Here is a 20,220-nt window from a genome sequence, read left to right on the forward strand (position 1 = left end):
AATTACCAAATAGAGGGCAAACATTAATGTTTCTTTCATGAGGAAAATGCTCTACTTCCCATTTAAAAGGACAAAATATGATTACAAGCCCAACCTGTAAAACTCTATATAGTTTTTTTTATGTGCTCTAAATACAAGAATTTTTAAATTACCAAGCACTCTTCATCCAGAAGTTCCAAAATTCCCATTTTAGCTTCAATAAGGTCAATGACACGCTGGTTGTCATAGAAGTCAATTAAAGTCCATGGGATATCTTCCTTCATATATTCTTCTTGTTCAAGTTTAAAGACATGCTAGATATGTAAAAATTATGAAAATTCAAGGTTACAATTAAGGAAGAAAATAAATACAATGTGTGCATGTGTGTGACTCTATACGTAAGACAGAAACCAAATATTTATGTATTTTATAGTATACTGGATGTCTGTCTTGTAAGAAAATAAACTCAGAAATTTTCATAAATATGTGTGTATTTATGTATTCACTATTTTTATCTATTACTGGATAGCCATTATCCAGAAATACCCATTACTCAAATACAAATAGCCTTTGCAAATATCCAGTATTAATAATCTCAAAACTGAAGCAAAATAAGACAAAGAACTGTAACAAATAAAAGAACATACCAGGTTAAATTGCTGCTGCAGTTTCTCATTAGCATAATTGATGCAAAATTGTTCAAAACTATTCACATCAAATGTTTCAAAGCTAAAAAACATGTCAAATAAGAAAAAAATAATACTTTGACATTTAAATACAAACGGTAGTATTCTTGTAAGACTTTTGAGCTATCCCAGTATTTCCAAAAAATTAAATAGCCATAAGACTAATGAAGATGCTAAGGCATTTCAAAACTCCCTGGAAGTTAATGTTACCAGACATCACAGAGCTACAACAATCCAGAGTTAAATCTAGAAGTATCATGTCAAAAGTGAAATTTAAACCTCATTCACCAAAAATACTAATATTTATAGTTGCTGAACCTTTCCATTACTCTGGATGCTCAAAGAATTTACATGACTATGACCTTTTAGTAAAAGAAACCCCTCCAAATTCATTAGCGGTACAAACTGAAAAGTGTCTCTTATCAACTCCAAAGGAAAGGTATAACTTAAATTTGTTTCCAGAGACATTCTTACCCATAAATGTCCAAAACACCAATAAAAGTATGTTGTTTGCCAGGGAACTGCAAAGCTTGGTTAATTCTTTCCACAATAAAGTCAAATAGGTGGGAATAGATCTTCTTTGCCAGAGCATCCCTTGCGTTAACAGCCTGAGCTCTTGTCATTGGCTTTATTACAGTCTCTGAGGTAGTGATAATCTTTCGGTGGCACAACCATTGTGCCATTTTGTCCCAGTTTAAATCCAGCAGTTCACAGAATATATCAAGATGTTTATCCTTCAGCTTTAAAGAAGATAAATAAATAGTATTAGATTACATTTAATATGTTAGCTGTTGCCTAGACAGTGAAATCCTGGCGCCACTGATGTCAACCTATGATTTTTGGGTTTAGATAGACAAGGGTCTGTGTCCACTTCTTCTCCTGGTAAAATATCAGGAAAAGCTAAAGTAAATAATACTGGATAGAGCTCCTGACACAGGAGAAAAAAAAGACTGGATGAGCTGCTTTGGATTAAGACACTGAAAGAAAAAGTTACTTTAGTCTATGTTTAGGTGTCCTTGCTTTTTAGGCTTGCATAGTGTGCTGGGACACATTGTGAGCAGCTTTGCAAATGCTCTGTTTCCTGTATCCTGCAGATAGTTCCAAATGGCTTTTCCAGCAGATGTGGATCAATTGGATACAGGGTTCTCTTAGCCACATTTTGCCTTTTGATCACACTCTCTGAACTTGGGCAGGAAACAGGATTGACATAAACACTTGCTGTGATTCTATATAGGTGAGGATGGAGAAATCTCTCAAGTTTAGTATACCAGATTTAATGCTGCTCTGAGCCCCAGATACAAGAAAAACTATTGCTAAAGGACTTTTGGCATAGAATATAAAAGAAAATGTTAGTATCTGAATGAGCTAATTCCTTACACTGATGGCTGATCTTTCATCTCCAACAGCTGTTATTTCCACGTTGCCCAAGTGTAGGATTGCTGCCAGCATTTTAAAAACATCCATCTGAAAATCCCCCTTCAGACCTAAAAAACCCAATTCTTGATTATTTTAAATACTCAGAAACAGTACAATTAATTAAAATAAGCACAGTGATGGATTACTTGCTTTGTTGCATAGCCAAGAATTAGAATTGGATAGCATCTCTGCAGCCTACTATGCAAAGCCTTGGTTCTGCCTACTTTCTGCCTGTCTGATCCAAGGAGAGATCAGGCATAGATTCCTGTACCTCCCTAAATGCCAGCTCAAGTCTGACTTGGCTTTCACATAAGCCGTACAGGGGCAAAGAAGCTTCCAATTCCACTTCTGTCACAGCATGTTAGCTTAAGGGTCAAGAAGGCTCCAGCCCTTAGTGATTTTGACTATTAACAATGAACACCATTTGCTCTTGCAAAAAACAGACCAACAGCGTGATGTGCAAGCTATGAAAGAAATAATTTTGGTAATTACTACTAATGTTTTGGACATTTCAGAAACAATCCACCTTTGCCCAGTTGAGGAAAACAACCAAACCAACCAACCCAACAAAACCAAACCATCTTTTAAATCTATTGAAAATGTATCCCCAAAAATTTACCCAGTAAGGCAAATGTCTTCTGAGTCTCCACCATATTTGCTCTGTCATCAACTCCTTCTATTACTGTGCTGCCACCCATTCTTGTGTAGTTAAATTCTTCTGCGCTTCCTATAGATAAGAAGCAAAACTTGTAATGCTGGAAAAGTCAGGACTGGGGATAGCCACTTGGTAAAGACTCTGGTAACACCGGAAAAGTAAAGATGCTGTCAGATGACAGCTCTTCAGCGATGAGCTGGAGGTTCTCTTTTTCTGAGAGAAATCCACGCGCCTAGCTCAGTTAAGCTGACACAAACAGGTATTCATAATTCCTGGCAATCTTAATACTTGATCTAATAAACAAATAGGAATGAAGACTGAGTAAACATATACCCAAGGTCTGCTTCTCACAGGTGGCATTAAAGCTTCTCTGTAGATAAATAAATCAAGCCCCTAAACAGTCATTATGGCATCTGTCATAGAATCACAGAATCGTAGAGATTCTATGATCACCAGAGAAAGTAGTAGAATAAGATTTTCAAAGATTTTCAAAGGTAGGTACCTAATCATGCACTATTCAAGTTACTAGGGATTTACTACCAAGTTCAATGCAAGCAGGATTAATAGCTAAGTAACTTAAAAATGCAAGTCCCATTGCAAGTCTGTGAGATTTATGCTACAAAGCACTTAACATTCTAGCACTTGAAAATCCAATCTTCAAAATACTGCACTTGAAAAACAGAGAGCAAGTTATTTTCTTGAGACCTACCCAATTTGAGATGCTTATATTCAGGTTGCGTAGCAGATGCACACAACTGATAAAATATGTGGTAGTTTCTCTCATTCTCCGACTGTAAATTAAAGCAAAGAACACCATTAGAGAAAGACAGAAAAGAATAAAAAAAACCAAAACTACAAACAGAAAAACATCTGTATTCAACAGTACTGCAAAGTGATAATGATACTTGAAAGATAAATTCTGCTGTAACATAGTTTGGCAAAGAAATTGCCCAATATTAAAACGGCACATCTTAGACTTCAACAAGAGCTTTGAAAGAGATAAATTCAAGTATACTTTCTTTTCATTACTGACGTGCTAAGTTCTTTCCCCAAGGCTCTTACACTACTAAATTTCTTCAGCTTGAACAACCATCTACTAATAAGAACTGACAGATACTGCAATAAACAACTGTGTAGGAGTGCCAGCTGAAACACTGCCCTGTGGTCACTCAGAAAACTCTCAAACTATTTCCAAACCATCCTTCAGGCAGCAGATGTATAGAAGTACTTTTCATAGTACCTAAAAAGTTACAATACAAGAAGGAAACCCTGTAAAAACAGTTTTATAAAGTAAGTAAGTGCTTTCTTTAGTAGATTATCACAATTATGCTCTGACACTGTGGTGAGTCACATGCAATAAACCCTGGCCTTATAAATTTTTAACCATTTTTTAACTGAGACTCTCTCTGCCCTACATACACTGTTGATTTCCAGATACAATTGGCACGTGTTACTGTTAGGACTGAAAGCCACGGACTTCTCAAATACTTCTTACACTTATCTCAGGGAATTGTCCCTAAGATACATCCTCCACTTTTACCCACCTGAAAGACAACTCTGGATTTCTCAAGCAGGTATGTTCTCATGTTAGCGCCAATGATCTGGTAACTCTGATCAAAACTGATTTCAGTGTATTTTCCAAATCGACTGCTATTATCATTCCGTGTGGTTTTCGCATTGCCAATAGCCTACAAAAATTATAAACTTTTAGAATTTGCATTTTTCATACGAATAACTTTGTCAAAACATGACTCAACAACGAGTTCCTAAAATAAAAGGTGCTCAAGGATCAATCTCAGCATTGAGCTGTGAGACTTAAATTTTGAGGCCTGAATTTGAAGATAAGCCTCAAGCCAAAAATAGCATAACACTACATAAACTGAGAATTAGAGAAAGTTTTCCCACCATAAGGAAACTTAACCAGTTTCTATTCCAATTAATAAAGCCAAACAACTTGTTCAATATTGTTTTCTCATCATCTGATTAACAGGATGTGGTCAGATAAAACTCTGGAGGCAAACTGGAGCCTCTGAAGGGCCACTGGTAAATTAGGTAGGACCTGGGTGTTCCTGAAGCTGACTACCTCTTTCCACCAGTAACATTCAGAGGCTAAACTTCTAAATTAGGTATCTAACTCAGGCAGATAAAATGTCTCTAAAGATTTCAAATAAAGATTCCCAGCAGCTCCCAGATTTCCTTCCTTGACAAGTACAGACTTGACAGATACTCTGAAACTTACCTCAGTTATTGGATTGGATGCCAATACTTTATCCTCCACATGTGCATTGCTGCTTGACCTACTCACAGTGGCAAAGTATCTCATAGTGTATCTTGCAGACACAGTCTTTCCAGCTCCTGATTCTCCACTGACTATAATAGACTGATTTTTGTTATTTCTAAAACAAAATAATCACACAGTTTAAATTAGACTAAAATTAAATTAGTCTAAAATGTGTGCATAAATGTAAGAATTATATATATGAAACAAATGTATGAAACACAGCTGTGGTCAACCCTTCTATCAGTTTCATCTTTTATCTGTTCTTCTTTTAGTCCTCTTTGGTTGTAACCTCTAGGCTGATGTCATTGCTATTCACTCAGCTAAGACAGCATTTTGCCCCTTATCAAGAATGAAAACAGTTATAAGCTCTAGAAATTCCTCAGCTTGTTAAGGAATTATTCCTCTTCTAGTTAAGCTGTCCATTCAAAGATATTCTTAATAGCCAGTGGCAAATACACAATTAAATTAAATGACAATTAATACTGACTGCACTAGGCTTGTCATGTTATTTCTGGACATTAAACAGCATACTGAACCTTGCCATTTGCTTGTATGCTTCTTCTGCCACAGCAAATATATGTGGATCCATGTCGCCCACGTTTTGCCCACTATATGCATGGATAATAGCATCTCCATATATTGGCAACTCTTTATAGGGGTTTATTGCAACCAAAATTATTCCTACAACCAAGCGCACAAAACAAAAATAAAACACAGGTTAGTTCAATTAAATGCCAGGTTTTGGCAACAACAGTTAAACTGATGCAAAGTAGCAATATTTTCTAAACTAATTAGGAGATACTGATCAACAAACAAGTCTATACTCATACTAAAATGAGTTAAAATACACTTATCATATTGCAAACTAACCCAGGATTTCTTTTTTTAAGCCTTGTATTTTACTTTGCTTACCACTATAGGTGTAGATTAGCCTAGACTCCATAAAACGAACTTTAAGATTGTGTAGAACAGCAGGTTCATGGAGATAACTAAGTGCAGTGAGATCATTTTCACCAACAAGTATGTCAGGGTTTCGGAGGGGTGGCAAAGCAGCTGGATCAACAGGGTAGTTCAGTTCCTGTCAACAAAAATGACTTGAAACATCATAAAATGCATTAGTTTTGCCTAAACATAAATTGATCTTCTACCTTTACACGAAGTTACAAGGTTGATGGAGCCCTGTCTGATCCTGTATTTCATCAATTCCATACATCCCACTGAACTTAGGGGACTTGCAGATCACAAAAGTAAGACGGAGCTCTTTCCTATTTACCAAAGCAAAAGCTACATTCTCTTTATTCACAGGATCTTGTATTGAAATCTGCAAAAACGGGAAATGCTATAGCTCTCTAAACACATGTGTATTTCAAGTACTGATGAAAACAGCAGACCAGCTGCAACTGAATGAAAGTAAACACCTGGTCAGAACTGAAGTCAGCTCTAAAACTACCCTTACTTGCAACCCTTCATTTTTCTTTATACATTGTTTAAAACTCACTTCCATTTCTTTCAACAAATCCATTTAGTCATACGTTTAATACTTGTCTTTACAGAACAGCAATGCAGAAATACTGTTTTAGAAATATTAAATCTGGAAAGAACTCAGACACTAAAATTAACAAATCTTACATAAAGCATGAACTTTAGGGGAAAAAACCCACAACAGCTGGCTCTGTGAGAGAGCCTGCCCTGCACTTTTGATTTACTTCAACTTAAGATGAGTTTCAGGGCTTGTTTCAAAAGTGAAGTGATCTTAGAGGTATGTGTTCTATACTAATGTTATACAGAGAGTAAAATTGCGCTTTTCATAATTTTAGATAACAGCTGTTTTCTGTATAAATTTCAATGGGATAAAATTCCATGAAAGAAAATACGGACAAGTCATTTAGATCTCGTGAGTCCTATGTTTCTACATAAATATATCTCAGCAAACCCCACAATAATTAAGGTTTTCTCCTTACAGTTCCATCTTCTAACTGCACATGGAGAAAACGGTCTCCAGCTTTGTAGTTTTTTGTGATTTCTGCAGACTGCCAAACTTCTTCATTATCAGGGATCCAAACCCTATTGTACTACAACAAAAAAACAAGGTAATGATTAGCTTAGTTATTAGCATAATACCAGACTGGCACGAAAAAAATAGTTTTCAAATGTCAATGCAGCCTAAAAGCAGAACTGGATGCCAGGACTTTATGGATTATTATTAGCTCTGTACAGCAGGCTGTATTTCTGTGTTTTAGCAATTCTTCATGAAAGGAAAACAAACAAGAGAGCAGGCTCAATCTCAGACATGTTTGTTCTGTTCCTGCTTAGCGTAAGGTCTGCAGCACAGCAGTGTACAGGAGGGTGAACAAGGGCCAGACTGTTGCCAAGGTCTTCCAATCCTCTAGCGCTGGGCAAAGAGAATAAAAAACACTTGAGACAGTGCCCTAATTTCTAGGATATTTTAAATGAGCAAGTACCAGAGAAGGCATCTCATTTACCAGAATTGAGGCTTCCCTCGGTTCAAGTATAGGACACTGAATTTTGAATGCATTTTGCCATGGGCACAGATGTATACACAAGAAAGGCTCTGCACAGGTACCCTTCTTTCAATGGGACTGAAGTACAACCTCCAAACAACATCTTCCCCTCTTCTAGGGTGAACGTCAAAGGCTATTGGCAGGTTTCTTTCTTCACAATCAATCAGCTGGCTTAGCTGAGCTCAGTCCCAGTGTGGTACTTTAGTTCTGCCTCAGGAAGAAAAGGCTCTTCCTAAGAGCGCTTATTTCCAACGGAAGCAGGTGAATTGTAATTCTCTTTTAGGTATTTGAAGAATCGACACAACAGAAGTACCTCTAGCCTTCTGAAGCATGTTTGAATGCAAATAACGCTGTTGGAGACATTTAGTTCTCTTATGCTGAAGTTACAATGTTGAAGCATTAACAACATCTTTAGATGTGCTGACCTAGAAGCTACATGCTAGTACACGCCAGTACCAAGTTTCTTGTGAACCATCTCTCCTCCAACTTGTGAGCGAGTAACACCAGAGAGCACAGGACCATTCAGTCTCTACTTGCACAAGCAACCATGCCATATAATCTTCCAGCATCTTTCTGTTTTGATAGCCAGAACCCTTCATTTAATTTCCATACGTAGGGAATGTAGGTAGCTATATTCCTGGTCGGTTGAAACCAACTGTGTTTAAATAAACCCATGAGAGCTGCTGCAGATGCTTACTTGAAAAATTAGCATTAGTCAAGGATTTCACGGAATGTTGGCATACCCATGGATACCTTGAAGGCTCATATACCTTCTCGTTTTGGTGTTGCAACTGTTGGTTTTGGCACAAATGACTTTTATTCCTCTCCCACTTGGAGGAAGCCCTGGAAGCTCCAGCAGATCCTCAGAACATATGGGTCTCTGCTCCAGGAACCTCACTGAACATATCACCAGTGGTGGGTGCCTACAGAAGTCCCCACAAACTGCACTTACTTCAGCAGTGGTTTTCTCAACTCTAACCCCTGAGGATCAACCCCAAATGATTCAGGGTAAGTGGGATCTTCACAGGGACATCCTGCAGGTTGGCTTGGGTTGCTCAGTTACCCCTCCAGTTGAGTTTTCAGTATCTCTAAGGACAGAAACTGACCTTGCTAGTCAACCATACACCAACCCAGCATGAATGTGAGATGATGAACACTAATCAAAACCTCAGTCACCTTCATGATACCTCTTTGCTGCTGCCTTCAGCATAATGGCTCTTTTTCACACAACTTCCAAAATCACAAAGACCTTTCCTAAGCAACCCCAAACCATGATGATGACAATGTTTTCATCCATCCAATCAAAAGGACAAAACCCCAGCTTCACAAATGGCTATTTAGTGGGCGCACGAAAGACACGCTAAATTAAACCATTTTCACTTTCACTTTTTCCAGTTGTATCTAAGTTTAAATTGACCTTTTTTATCATTCCTACACTATGCTGATTTGCTAGCTTATATAAGAATACTGATTCACAGCTGTTAAACTGAATTCTAATTTTGCTGTTACTCTATGTGAGTCAAGAATATCACCACACAGGACGTTCCCATGCAGGAAAGTGAACCACGCTACGTCAGGGACAAGAGAGGGAGGAAAAAGCATGTGATTGAAGGGCTGGTTCTTCAGCTCCAGGAGCCTCCACTGGCAAACGCACCCGGCCTACCAAACTTCCCTTCTCCAGACCTGCCTCACAGGTAAACACAGCAGAGTTTGATCATTTTCGTATCAAGTTACACCTGTTCTGCTTCCTTCCTCTGCGTGCCTATTCCTGATCAAGGAATCAACCAACCATTTCTGCTTCCAGCTGCACCCAGGGTGGTACCGACACATGGAATGAATAAATACCACTGCAGCACAAGGCTAATAGGTGTTAATCACAGCAGCTGCTTTTGCGATAGAAGAAGTACAGGCATAAGTTAGTAACTTAGGTTATTTTAAGCTAAGCAAACAAATTATACGTCACAACACTCTGGTGACTACAGGAAAAGTGGGAAAAGTTATGCAAAAAATACAGCAGCCGCGTTAAAGAAGAAGAATCTTTGGTTTAGCGCTGACTTCTGCCAAACACCCAATATCTGCATAACGAGAAAAGCCAGTACCCCGAGATTAAGTGGTCAGGGAAGTGCTGTTAAACTTTAAAAGTGCCTAAGTGCTAGCTAGCACAGCAGAGCCCTACACACAAAGGCCAAAAGTCTCAGGAAATAGGTATTTATCTGAAAAAAACGGCCGTATTTTCCTGTGCTGCCCGGGGGCTTCACGGCCGCTCCGATGTGCTGTACCCGAGCTGCCCGGGGCTTGCGAGGGCAGGTTCCCACGTCCGACCCAGCGCGCTCCGCCAGCAACACAAGCGGCTCAGCGCTTTAACGCACCGCGGCGGGGCAGCCCGGAACGCACAAGCGCGCTGCGCCGAGCGCGGCCCCGCTCCTTCCCTTCCCCTTCCCGCTCACCTGCGTGTAGAGCTCGGCCAGCGCCATGGGGCAGAGCGGCCGCTCGGGCCGGCGGGGAACGCTGCCGCGGCCCGCCCCGAGGCGCGGGGAAGCGGATCCCGGGCAGCCCCGCCCGCAGGGCGGCTCCCGCAGGCACGGCCGGGCCGCTCTGCTCGCCCGGTGGAGCGTTCCGAGCCGTGCGGGGCGCTCTGTGCCGCAGCCTGCAGGCTAGCTCCCGGTTCTGACAGGTATACAGTGGAGATGCGGAGTAGTTCCACTTACCACGCTGGCAAAACTGGCATGCTGCATGCATCCTTAGGGATTAGGAATAATGGGTACTCTAGGTGGCAGAGATCACGAGGGGAGACCGAGCAGGGAAGTACAACAGGCACATTAATCACCTACCAGACACCATGATGGACTTTTTCTAGCAAACTTAGAACAAGATAAAAACAAACGTCTCAGAATGCAGTTAGTAAGTAAGGGCACTCACACGTATTATATTTAAATATCCTTTATGAGGAAGAAGATTTGAATAAACCTAGTACCAGGTTTTGGCAAGTGGATATATGCCAGAAGCCCAGGATCCGCCACTGAAGATGTACAAAGGCAATGTTTTAGCAAAGTACAAATCTTCATTCTTATTTCAGGAACAGTTACTATTTGGTGACAAAATATCCTAACAGAAGTGGGCTATGTGGAACAGAGTCTTTCCAAATAAGCACAGCAGTTTATGGCACACTGTTCCTGTCTGGGTGTGTATTTACACAACCCTCAGATTTTAACCAACTCCAGTGGCAGTCAACACGAACTCTGCCACAAAGGTGCAGGGAACCTATGTGCCCATCTGGGGATTGTGCCAGCACACAGCCTAAGAACAACCACACAAGCTAACACAAAAATCCAAAGCAAATCTTAGTGTTGTATTTTTATTTGGACATTTTCCAGTGATAGCTATTAGGCTACAGTTTTTATGGTGCATACATTTACTAAGTACAACATCAGACACTACAACGGATCAGAGCTCAGGTCATTCTGACAATGTTTTGGTTTTCATCTATGTACTGTGGTGGCATTGAGTGAAAACCTATGTTTAAAGGCTTTATTTATCACATAAAGTATCAGCATCTTAAAAAAACAAGTCTTTACTCATAGTTTTTGTACGGTATTTGAAATGTGTTCAGTTTAAATCACAAATTACACAGACCTTCAAATTGCAAATGCTGGTGTTTCCAAGTTGGGAACAAATGTTACTGGTTATCAATCCACTTTTCAACATTGAAGTTGGTATTTTTTTCCCCCTGTGATAGAATAGATTAATTGCATTTAATGGACTTATGCACTTTCATGTTCCATCCCAGACTGAAGTCTGAGAAGCAATTTGGATAGAAGACTGTGTCCTAAACATCAGAATAAAATGATCACTGGAATAAAAATACACCAAACTGAATGAGGTAATTATTGTGCAAATTCTCTATAATAACTGTATATAATTCTAAGGGGTCATTGACAAGTATTTTTCCAGCATCCGATAAAATCTATCATAGCAATAGATAATAAATTAAAATATAAAAGATATGTCCACATTAAAAGAGCATGACAATGATTCAAAGGGGAAAAAAAAGTTGTTAAAATAAATCTGCATTATATTCCATGGTTAAAGAGATATTAGTCCTAAGGTGAAAGATATATTATACACTGACACTAAAATTTTACTTCTGAAAAGTGCATGTAAAATACTGCCATGTAAAATGTTAGGTGAGTTACCAACTACACATCTCTTCCAACTTAAAAATATTTTCCTTTAAAACATGTCAAGCAGCATATACTTTTAATGTGATATAAAAGTAATACCAGTCAAACCACTGAGTTTAAGGATAATACCTATAAATTACTAAACACTACTTTTTTTTTTTTAAGGAAACAAGATACAATAAGGCTTTTTACAGGTAAACAAACTTAAAAATCAAACAAAAATACATTTAGGCATACATTTTAAACACTAATGCTTAAGTAGTGGATACATTTCCCGATCTATAGTATGAACATACTGCAATGCCAATTGTTTGGTTTTCAATAGGAGAAAAAATTTATAGGTCAGCATGTTCTCAGGTATTTTCTTTCCTAACCTCATTACTGGATGTGAAGGCTTTCCCATTACATTCTCACAAGTACAGTACCCCTAACAGTCTGAAAATTACATTATACCTTATCTGGAGCCACTTAACAGTAGTAGCTGTAGTTTCGGGAATCAAGTAACATTGGAAAAAAGAGTGTTTGGTATACCATGCACAGGAAAACAATCCAACTCATTTAGCAAAGATCATTCAAAACAGTTATGCAATACAGTATTAGATTCTTGGAAGTACTGGCATGATCCATCAAACATAATATGGGGCATACACATTTGAAAGTAAGATGACACGAGCATCTTAAAATGATAGTGACAAAGTTTGGGTTGTCTGTACTACCGATTTTAGCAACCTTACAAACAGCATGTTTACTTCTCAATAAAACATAACTGAAATGTTTCAGTCTGCTTAACAGCAAGGTTTTTTTCTGAGTTTGCAGGCAAACAGATTAGTACCAAATAGTCTAATAGTGTACCTCTAGATTATTTCTCAATATTTTAAAAGAAACCAATGTTAGTGCTAAGATACTAATTATTATAATACATAAAAGATATTGCACAATGCAATTAAACAAGGTGTGTGGCTTTTTTTTACGTGTATATTTGAGCCATACACCACAAACTACCTGTTTTAAAGTTCAGAACTGAAACCTTAGCAGGGCTGTTGCACATCGTGAAATGTGAATTTTATTGTGAAGACATGTGAGACAGAAGAACCTTTCCAGTAAGATGTGCAATATCCAAAATAACTCAGTTTCTCATTATTGAATGGCACTCTGGATCTCCAACCATTAAATCAGCATGAATCATAGTCAAATGACAGCATCATAGTCAAAACCTACTTAACATTATTGTCAACCTTTCAAAGAATGAGAGCCTTGGGCTACTGCAAAAATTTTCTATTAAAGTTTTTCCTCTCAAATTCCAGTATGAAGGAATACTTTTTTTTTTCCCTTTTTTTTCTTTTCTTTCTTTTTTCTTTTTTTTTTTTTTTTTTTTGAAGTGGCACCAAACCAAAAGGGATTACACTCAAAATACAAGCTGTCATCTCTGGGGTCTACAAACAGAGAACATTAGACAGACTACAAAATCTAAATAAATACTAAAATCATTATTGACTTCTGATCATTTGCTTCAAGATTGTGTATTTTTAGCTAACTACTTTTAAAAATAACTAAACATGTAATTTCCAGTGTGCTACTTGTGCTTAGTTACCATTTTCCTCTATAGGTGTTATTTGATACCATTTGCAAAAATCCAGTTAAAATAACAGACTGCATCAGACTGTAAATAAGGCTGACAATAAAAAATGAAATATCTTATTTTTAGTGCTTAGTATGATACTGTTGTACATTTAAAAGAACACAATATGCAGCAGCGATTTAGTATGCTTGGTAAACCACAGTGCTAAAAAATGAACACCTAAGTTATAGCATATAGTGAGCTATAAGACTTATCACTAGAATTCATGTCAAACTGACATAAATAAGTGGTTCAAGAAAGCATTTTCTATATTGCCAGTTTGTGTTTCTCTACTCCAGTTTTCACAAATTAAATGTAACAGGCTCCCAAGTGACTCTGTATTCTACTACAAAATGCCTTACTTTCAAGTCTTCCATGTTCAGGGCTGTCCCTGTTGATCCCTGCCTATGAGAAGATTACATATGGAGTTTAATTTACACTATTTAAATATGTTACTTAAGATCTAAAAATGTCTCTAGACAGCTGAAGACACAATTTTAGTCCAAGCCCGATTTCCATGTTCAGGAAATGCATGAATCGGTGATGTCCTCATAAATGCAATGACTGAACACAAATGCACATCTTTCTATTAGCCTCCAATCTGTTGTGCTGTTATGTAGTTTTCCGGTTACTTGTACTACAGATCTGGGCATACATATAGAATGTTCAGAAAATGTGTTTTCAGTGGCTCACTATGTTTTAATGGGTACAGATATGAGGCAACTGATTCTCCATCTAACACTGACAGTACATCCTTGAGATCAGACACGTGATATGAAGCCCAGGCCCAAGCTGGCTGGGATCTGAATGGTTTCTAATGCCAGAGAGGATGGATTAAATGGAAAAGTAACAGGGAAGATGTGTTTAGCATCCATGAGCAACTGAGGAGAGTCCTTCCTGTCTCGCAGACGCATCTGCAAAGAAAAGAAAGTGATTGTGTCAGCATTTGGCCACTTCACTGATAGTGATCATCTTGCAAAGAGGTAGTATTTCATCTGTGCTTACAGATACCCACGTGTGTACAGACACACACTCTATACTAACTTGACCCAACACATTTGCAACAATCATGCCTTTAACTGTAGTTACTTTTGCCATTTTCAGTTCTGCGTATCTTCCCCTTACAATGCAATCAGAAAATATTAAGATTCCCCAAAAAAGGAAGAATTTGCCCTCTATCTGGGCATCTTTTCAATAAGTGGAAACTTACTGAAACAAACTCCCTTATACTGCTAGTTAATTCGATTTCGAACAGACCAGAAAGATCATCTTTGTTTCTTTTACTTTGCTCTACTGGCTGCTTTTCTTTGGCGTTTTCAACACATTTCATTTTCTTCAATATATATAAACTAGAAGGGCTAAATGAAGAACTCTGGAATGAAGATAGGCCTCAGTTTTCAAAGCAATTGGAACTTCTCATGCAGACACAGGTCTGACAAAAGTAAATTTGCATATATAAATGTTACCACTTGAAAAGTTGGCATACAAGTGTGTTTACATGCACAAAGATGTATACACACAAAACCCTCTCATCTTCCAAAAATCTCATAGATACTGACAGGGAAACTAACATTTTCATGCAAGCCTGGAGGCAGTAAATTGTGATTGCTTATAATTTTAAGGCTGACATCACCAAGCCTAGTTACTTCAGATTCCTGAATGCATTTCAGGATGCAAGCTCTTTTGGCTCAGCAGAGGGTTTATTAGGAATAGTCAGATGATTATAGATGAAAAGATATAGCCATACCTGTATTGTACGTATAAACGATACCAAGACTCTCTCTTCAAACTCGTTAACTGGAGTATACAAATTCAGAACTTTTACAATCTGTAAAGAAGAACAACCATTCTTAGGTTCATTTGACTGATGAATCAACAGATGCATCCATGGTTACTAATAAGACACATGTTAAATTACCTATTTTAAAAAGAAAATTCTTTACAAGTATTTGTTATTTTTTGCTTCACTGATACATAGGGAATTCCATCACCTGCTTAATACTATGTTTTATGACTGCCTCCTCCAGAATATGTGTTCTTTGGAGGTAGAAACTCTGAATTTCTACATGTGTATGGAAAATACTAAACTATGGAAAAATCAGATGATAAGTAACTCTGTTCCTACACTCCCTGGAAACATGCTGTATTTCTCACCCTAATTTTGACCTTATAATTATGACCTTCTGTAGCTTCCATTCAGGAGTCTTATGACTGTTTTTCAAGAGAGTGAGCTATTTCTCTAAAAATGGGGTTAAAACCACCAAAGGAAGGAGCTGCATCACAACGGCTTTAAATAATAATACGGGTTAAACGTGTAAAACTTACTAAAAATTCTCTTTGTTTTTTTACACAATTCTCTTCTAAAAAAACACAACACTTTTTAACACAGTTAAAACACTTGAAACGTGGAATATTAGGTTATTATTTCAGTATAAAACTAACAGATTTTTCCAGCAGTGTGAATTACTAAATCAAAACAACTATCAATGCAACTGCTAGTGCCAACACCATTGTGGAAGAAATGGAGAAATTTCTTCCTTTTCCTGATGGGGATGTTGAGTAATCACCAAAGATGCTTGGATTCATTTATTCCTGTTAAAGAAAAGTGCAACTTTATCTGTACAAAAACTAAGCTTTCATAAAGAGAAGTCTTCAGCTGTTCACTGAGATAGATGTGTTTGGTTCAGCCTTCTGAGGCTAATGGGTCCAGTAACTTAACACTTTTGTTTGCAGATCCAGAGACAACAGCTCTATGTGAATCATCCATTAACTTAACTGGATACTAACTCTGATGGCAGAAAGATAATTTCCTAGTATCCTAGGCAGAGCTGTCTGGAGTACAGAGACATCTTTGAGGGAAGAGTTTTCTTAAAGGATTTTCACAAACTGAGATACTATGCATAGTTCTACACACTGCACAATCTATTGAGATTCCTCTCATTTGCTCCAAAACTTATCTTGAACATCAGACCTCAGAAAGGTCTGGTCCTTTTTTTTAGCTCTCCAACTTAATCTGTTTCAGTTCTACTAATGCAAAACAAAGTAAGAAATCATTGATCCATGTGCAACAGCAGTGCAGGCTGGCATAGCAAACACCAGCAGAGCAGAGAACTGCTCAAAAGTGACAGCAGAAAAGACAATGAGAGCTTGCTTACCTGGGCAGTAGTAAGTGCATTGCACATTGAACAAATGGCTTCAGCATCCTCATCCGTTTTCTTTTTTACTTGCAACAACTGTGCAGCCTGGATGAGGGGTTCCAGGGTTTCTTTAGCCCCACTATTCATCAGATTTTTATCTCGTAGCCATTCTTCTAGTTGACTCACATTGTATCTGTACAAAGAGGCAGGAGTATCAAGATATTAATGCTTGATGATGGCTAAATTGAAAGCATGTGCAATTTTTACTTCCCAGTGTTTCTTCTATGTCCTTATATGTTTTTCCTTGTAATTTCTTGTAATTTTGTCTTCATACTCTTTCCTTCTGATTAAGGCAGGAAATTTTGATTTTCCAAACAGTTAGAAACTATGGCCCAAGACTTTTACTAACTAGCTTTTCCCATCTGTTTCTGTTCCTATTAACTGCAGGAATGTTATAAGAAGAAAGACAAATAAGCTTTTGTCCATGTAAAAGTACAGTGAGGCTTTTCAATGTCACTTTAGGGGCTGGAATGCGTTGGCTAAATTTCCTGGCATATGCCAGTAGAATGTATTGGACAACTAATGTCAAATGTAGGAACAGAGTGAGATGGCATGGGACTTGCCACAAGATGCAGCAAACTACAGTGTGGATGAACACAAAAGGTACCCAATGCATCACCAGCATACAAAAAAGACAGCACATGCTTGCTACTCTAAAAGCTGAGAAACAACTACCAACATTTCACCTACAGTTTTGATTCCTACTTGATGATGAAATACTTTTGATTTGCTTCTAACACACTTCCATGAAAGCCAGGCGGGATTTGGCCTAAGTTAACCAAGCTCTTTTTAACTGAACCTCACAAAAATCAATTTAACAGCATCTGCAGCTGTTTGTGTGCAGAAAAAATAAATATTCAAAATGTATCTGCTGATATTGAACAGTGCCAAGAGTTCACTGAGGTTTTCAGCAGCATATTCAAGAAAAGTATAACATGAGCTCTCCCACCTTATCTGCATTCCTTTGCTCCACGAGCACATGTCTTTGCGCAGGAGAAGATTATTAAGCGTTATGGCCCCAATGATGTAGAACATCTGCTTGACAACCTGCTTGATCAGCTCTGGATCCATTCCATGCTGACACATCACTGAATGGAAGGAGTTCAGCTGCCGAATAATGGAGTCCAAAGTGTAGGTTCCTTCATCAGCAATGCTGGATGTTCTCTTCCGCAACCCTGTTGGTTTCACCCCTGAGACACCTTGGATCGTCTCATGCTCCAACATTCCTGAAACTGCATTCGATTGGCAACATTATTATAATGACCGAAAACTGCCAATACGCAAGCAATTGTGGAAGACAGCAAAACAGTGTTTACACAGGAAGAGCAGGCTGGGCTTTCTGCCTGCCACACTTGACCATGATTTCCAGCAATTCTGTGTCCCACTATGACCTGCAGAATCTAAACTCACAGATTCCAGCATGTGTGTTTGAAAGGGAAGTCTAACTCTAACTTAGCAAAGTATTTCTTTCCTCCCATGGTCATATGAGCAGCAGAGTCAGCAAAACAAGAGCTGTTTCGTTCTTCTAAATGTTGTGATTGGAAAGCATAATGAAAATGTGTGTGACTACTGTCTGACAAGAAAAACAAAAAGTATTTTTAATGAAAAAAAAACTCTTTGAATGTGAGCTTCATCCCTGCTATTTCATTCTAATTCCTGTCCATAATAACAACCAACCATTACTCTCCATTTTAATTATGAGTCCTCATATAATTGAAGTCTAATTTTTCCATGGGATATTTCCCAACAGACAGGGCAACAAATATCAGACTGTCCTAACAGTTTATTCCTGTAAATGCGTGATTTATGACAAGCATGAATCAGGTATATACATTTTTCTGGCACTGCTAGAAGAACCAGCCACAGTTTAGTTTTCCCTCTAATCCAACCCGTCCAGTGCAGTCCTTGTCATCTCTAAACAAAATACCACAAGAACTGGTAATGACACTGCTGGTTAGGAAGAAATACAAGATACAGTATATTACCTCCATCACAACTTTCCATTTGGTACTACAGTGTGAAGTTTAAGGAATTCAACTTTGCCTTACCAATCATGGGTTGCAGAATGTTTTCCAACACTCGGACGAGTTGTTGGTAGATCTGAATAGCCAAGTCACTCAGTACTTGTCTGTATTCAGCTAGATCGAAATTAGTGAGGCAGTGTTCATTCTGACGAGGTGTATTATGCTTCATAAATCCCTGAATTCATAAAACAACAGAAATGAATGCTCTAATGGAATACAAAAATATTACACAAACCCAGTATTTGTGTTTTTTCCATGCAACTGACAAATAATACTTTCAAAATAATAGCCACAGCCCCTCAAAACTTTAATTTGGAACTACTTCTGATTGAGGCTAACGCTAGGATTTGCTTTTCAACTGTGATTTGTACAACATCTGCTTCCTTGATTTGACACTTCAAGAGTCTGACAGAGGAACAAACTCTGCCAACTCTCTGTCACTCAAGCATAGGCATTTTCACCTGGTCATTTAAGGCCCAAAGCCCAATTAAGTTTGAAAAAGGAATTAGGCATAACAGAGCCTCCAAACCTAAACTGGTCTGCCACAGTATGGTTAGAGGGCTTAATTTGGCCTTTTTCGTAGGAAGTGCAGCGAATCATTACTAAACAATATAATGGTAGCAGCCAGATTCTTCTACTTAATCTGAGTTGGTACTTTTTGGGAGCACAATGTCATCCAGTCTCTGGGTCCCCAGCCTGCAACAAATGGAAGCTGGTTCAAATCTTATCTCCTTGTGCTTCCTACCGATGTCATCACCATCATTCCAAAAAGCATAGCCACTTTATGAGACTTTGAGATATTATAGCAATTTGTTAAAGAGTGGTGCCCACACTAGTATTGCAGAGCAAAAGAAACCAGAGCAGGAGCGCTGCTTACCTCCTCTCCGCTGTATTGCTTCAAACAGTGCAAAAATCGGCAGGTGTTAGATAGCCAGAAGGACACTGTTTCAAAGTCATCACCTCTTTTCTGAAGATAAAAACAAACACATTTTAACAAAGACTGGTAGGAGGAATAAAACAATAAAACGTTAGCTAAACAATTAAACACTTAAAATCCACTGTCTTGTAGCTGTGATAGCTTGCAAAACTTTGTGTGTTTCAGTAACATATTAAAAAAGCAAGTTTTTCGGCAAAATACCACTGAACACCTTCCCTGTTTCATGTAGTGTTTTTCGAAGGACTTTCAGAATATGATTTCCTTCACAGATATGAACTTTCTGTGTTTTACAGACCTGCCCTAACTGCTCTGTGCAGAAATCACACGGCAGTGTGAATGTATTCCCAAAATGCCCATTCTGTGGCACAGTGACTCTAGTGAAGAGCCCAACAGGGAGGATGGGAATGATGCAGAGCCAGCAGGAGGAGCAGAGAACAATTCAGTTTTGATGAATGTTGCTTACATCATAACCATTTGGCAGCCTGATAAGGAGAACAAAACAAACCAACCAACCCTCCTCACCAAAGAACACAGGAACTGGTATATGCTGATTAATTAAAATTTCTAGAGATCTACAGCATGCACTCCAGTCATTTAGAAATGTCCAGAAATTTTCTATGAATACCTAAGCTCCTGCAGGATTGTTTACTAGGCAATTTTTCACAACATGTAGTTTGATTAAATGCTTGGCTTTTGAGCACATCTGTCTCATTTAAAGACTAAA

General features: G+C 38.3%; 2 protein-coding genes across 8 annotated transcripts in view; both read right to left on the reverse strand.

Moving 5' to 3' along the window:
* Positions 1 to 10,066, reverse strand: part of MYO5C (myosin VC) — a 35,404-nt gene extending 25,338 nt beyond the window's left edge. The window contains exons 1-12 of the mRNA XM_030498733.1: positions 9,987 to 10,066; positions 6,979 to 7,089; positions 5,930 to 6,095; positions 5,554 to 5,698; positions 4,976 to 5,132; positions 4,281 to 4,424; positions 3,446 to 3,527; positions 2,701 to 2,808; positions 2,043 to 2,149; positions 1,140 to 1,405; positions 627 to 708; positions 153 to 293 (exon numbers count right to left, since the gene is read on the reverse strand). Coding sequence (XP_030354593.1) covers positions 153 to 293; positions 627 to 708; positions 1,140 to 1,405; positions 2,043 to 2,149; positions 2,701 to 2,808; positions 3,446 to 3,527; positions 4,281 to 4,424; positions 4,976 to 5,132; positions 5,554 to 5,698; positions 5,930 to 6,095; positions 6,979 to 7,089; positions 9,987 to 10,013 — 1,536 coding nt within the window. The 5' untranslated portion in view covers positions 10,014 to 10,066. The remainder of the gene's footprint in view (positions 1 to 152; positions 294 to 626; positions 709 to 1,139; positions 1,406 to 2,042; positions 2,150 to 2,700; positions 2,809 to 3,445; positions 3,528 to 4,280; positions 4,425 to 4,975; positions 5,133 to 5,553; positions 5,699 to 5,929; positions 6,096 to 6,978; positions 7,090 to 9,986) is intronic.
* An 812-nt stretch (positions 10,067 to 10,878) lies between these two features.
* The window catches only part of MYO5A (myosin VA), a 101,121-nt gene continuing 91,779 nt past the window's right edge, over positions 10,879 to 20,220 (reverse strand). For 6 of the 7 annotated variants that reach the window (XM_030497461.1, XM_030497457.1, XM_030497456.1 and 3 more), the window contains 6 exons: positions 19,437 to 19,526; positions 18,584 to 18,734; positions 17,485 to 17,767; positions 16,494 to 16,668; positions 15,086 to 15,166; positions 12,861 to 14,252 (listed from right to left, as the gene is read on the reverse strand). In XM_030497461.1, the coding sequence (XP_030353321.1) occupies positions 14,100 to 14,252; positions 15,086 to 15,166; positions 16,494 to 16,668; positions 17,485 to 17,767; positions 18,584 to 18,734; positions 19,437 to 19,526 (933 nt within the window). In that variant the 3' untranslated portion in view covers positions 12,861 to 14,099. Of the gene's footprint in view, positions 14,253 to 15,085; positions 15,167 to 16,493; positions 16,669 to 17,484; positions 17,768 to 18,583; positions 18,735 to 19,436; positions 19,527 to 20,220 lie in introns of all 7 variants that reach the window. The other variant, XM_030497454.2, reaches the window with a different exon arrangement.

Source organism: Strigops habroptila, chromosome 9 (genome assembly GCF_004027225.2).
Source record: "Strigops habroptila isolate Jane chromosome 9, bStrHab1.2.pri, whole genome shotgun sequence".
Taxonomy (NCBI): Eukaryota; Metazoa; Chordata; class Aves; order Psittaciformes; family Psittacidae; genus Strigops; species Strigops habroptila.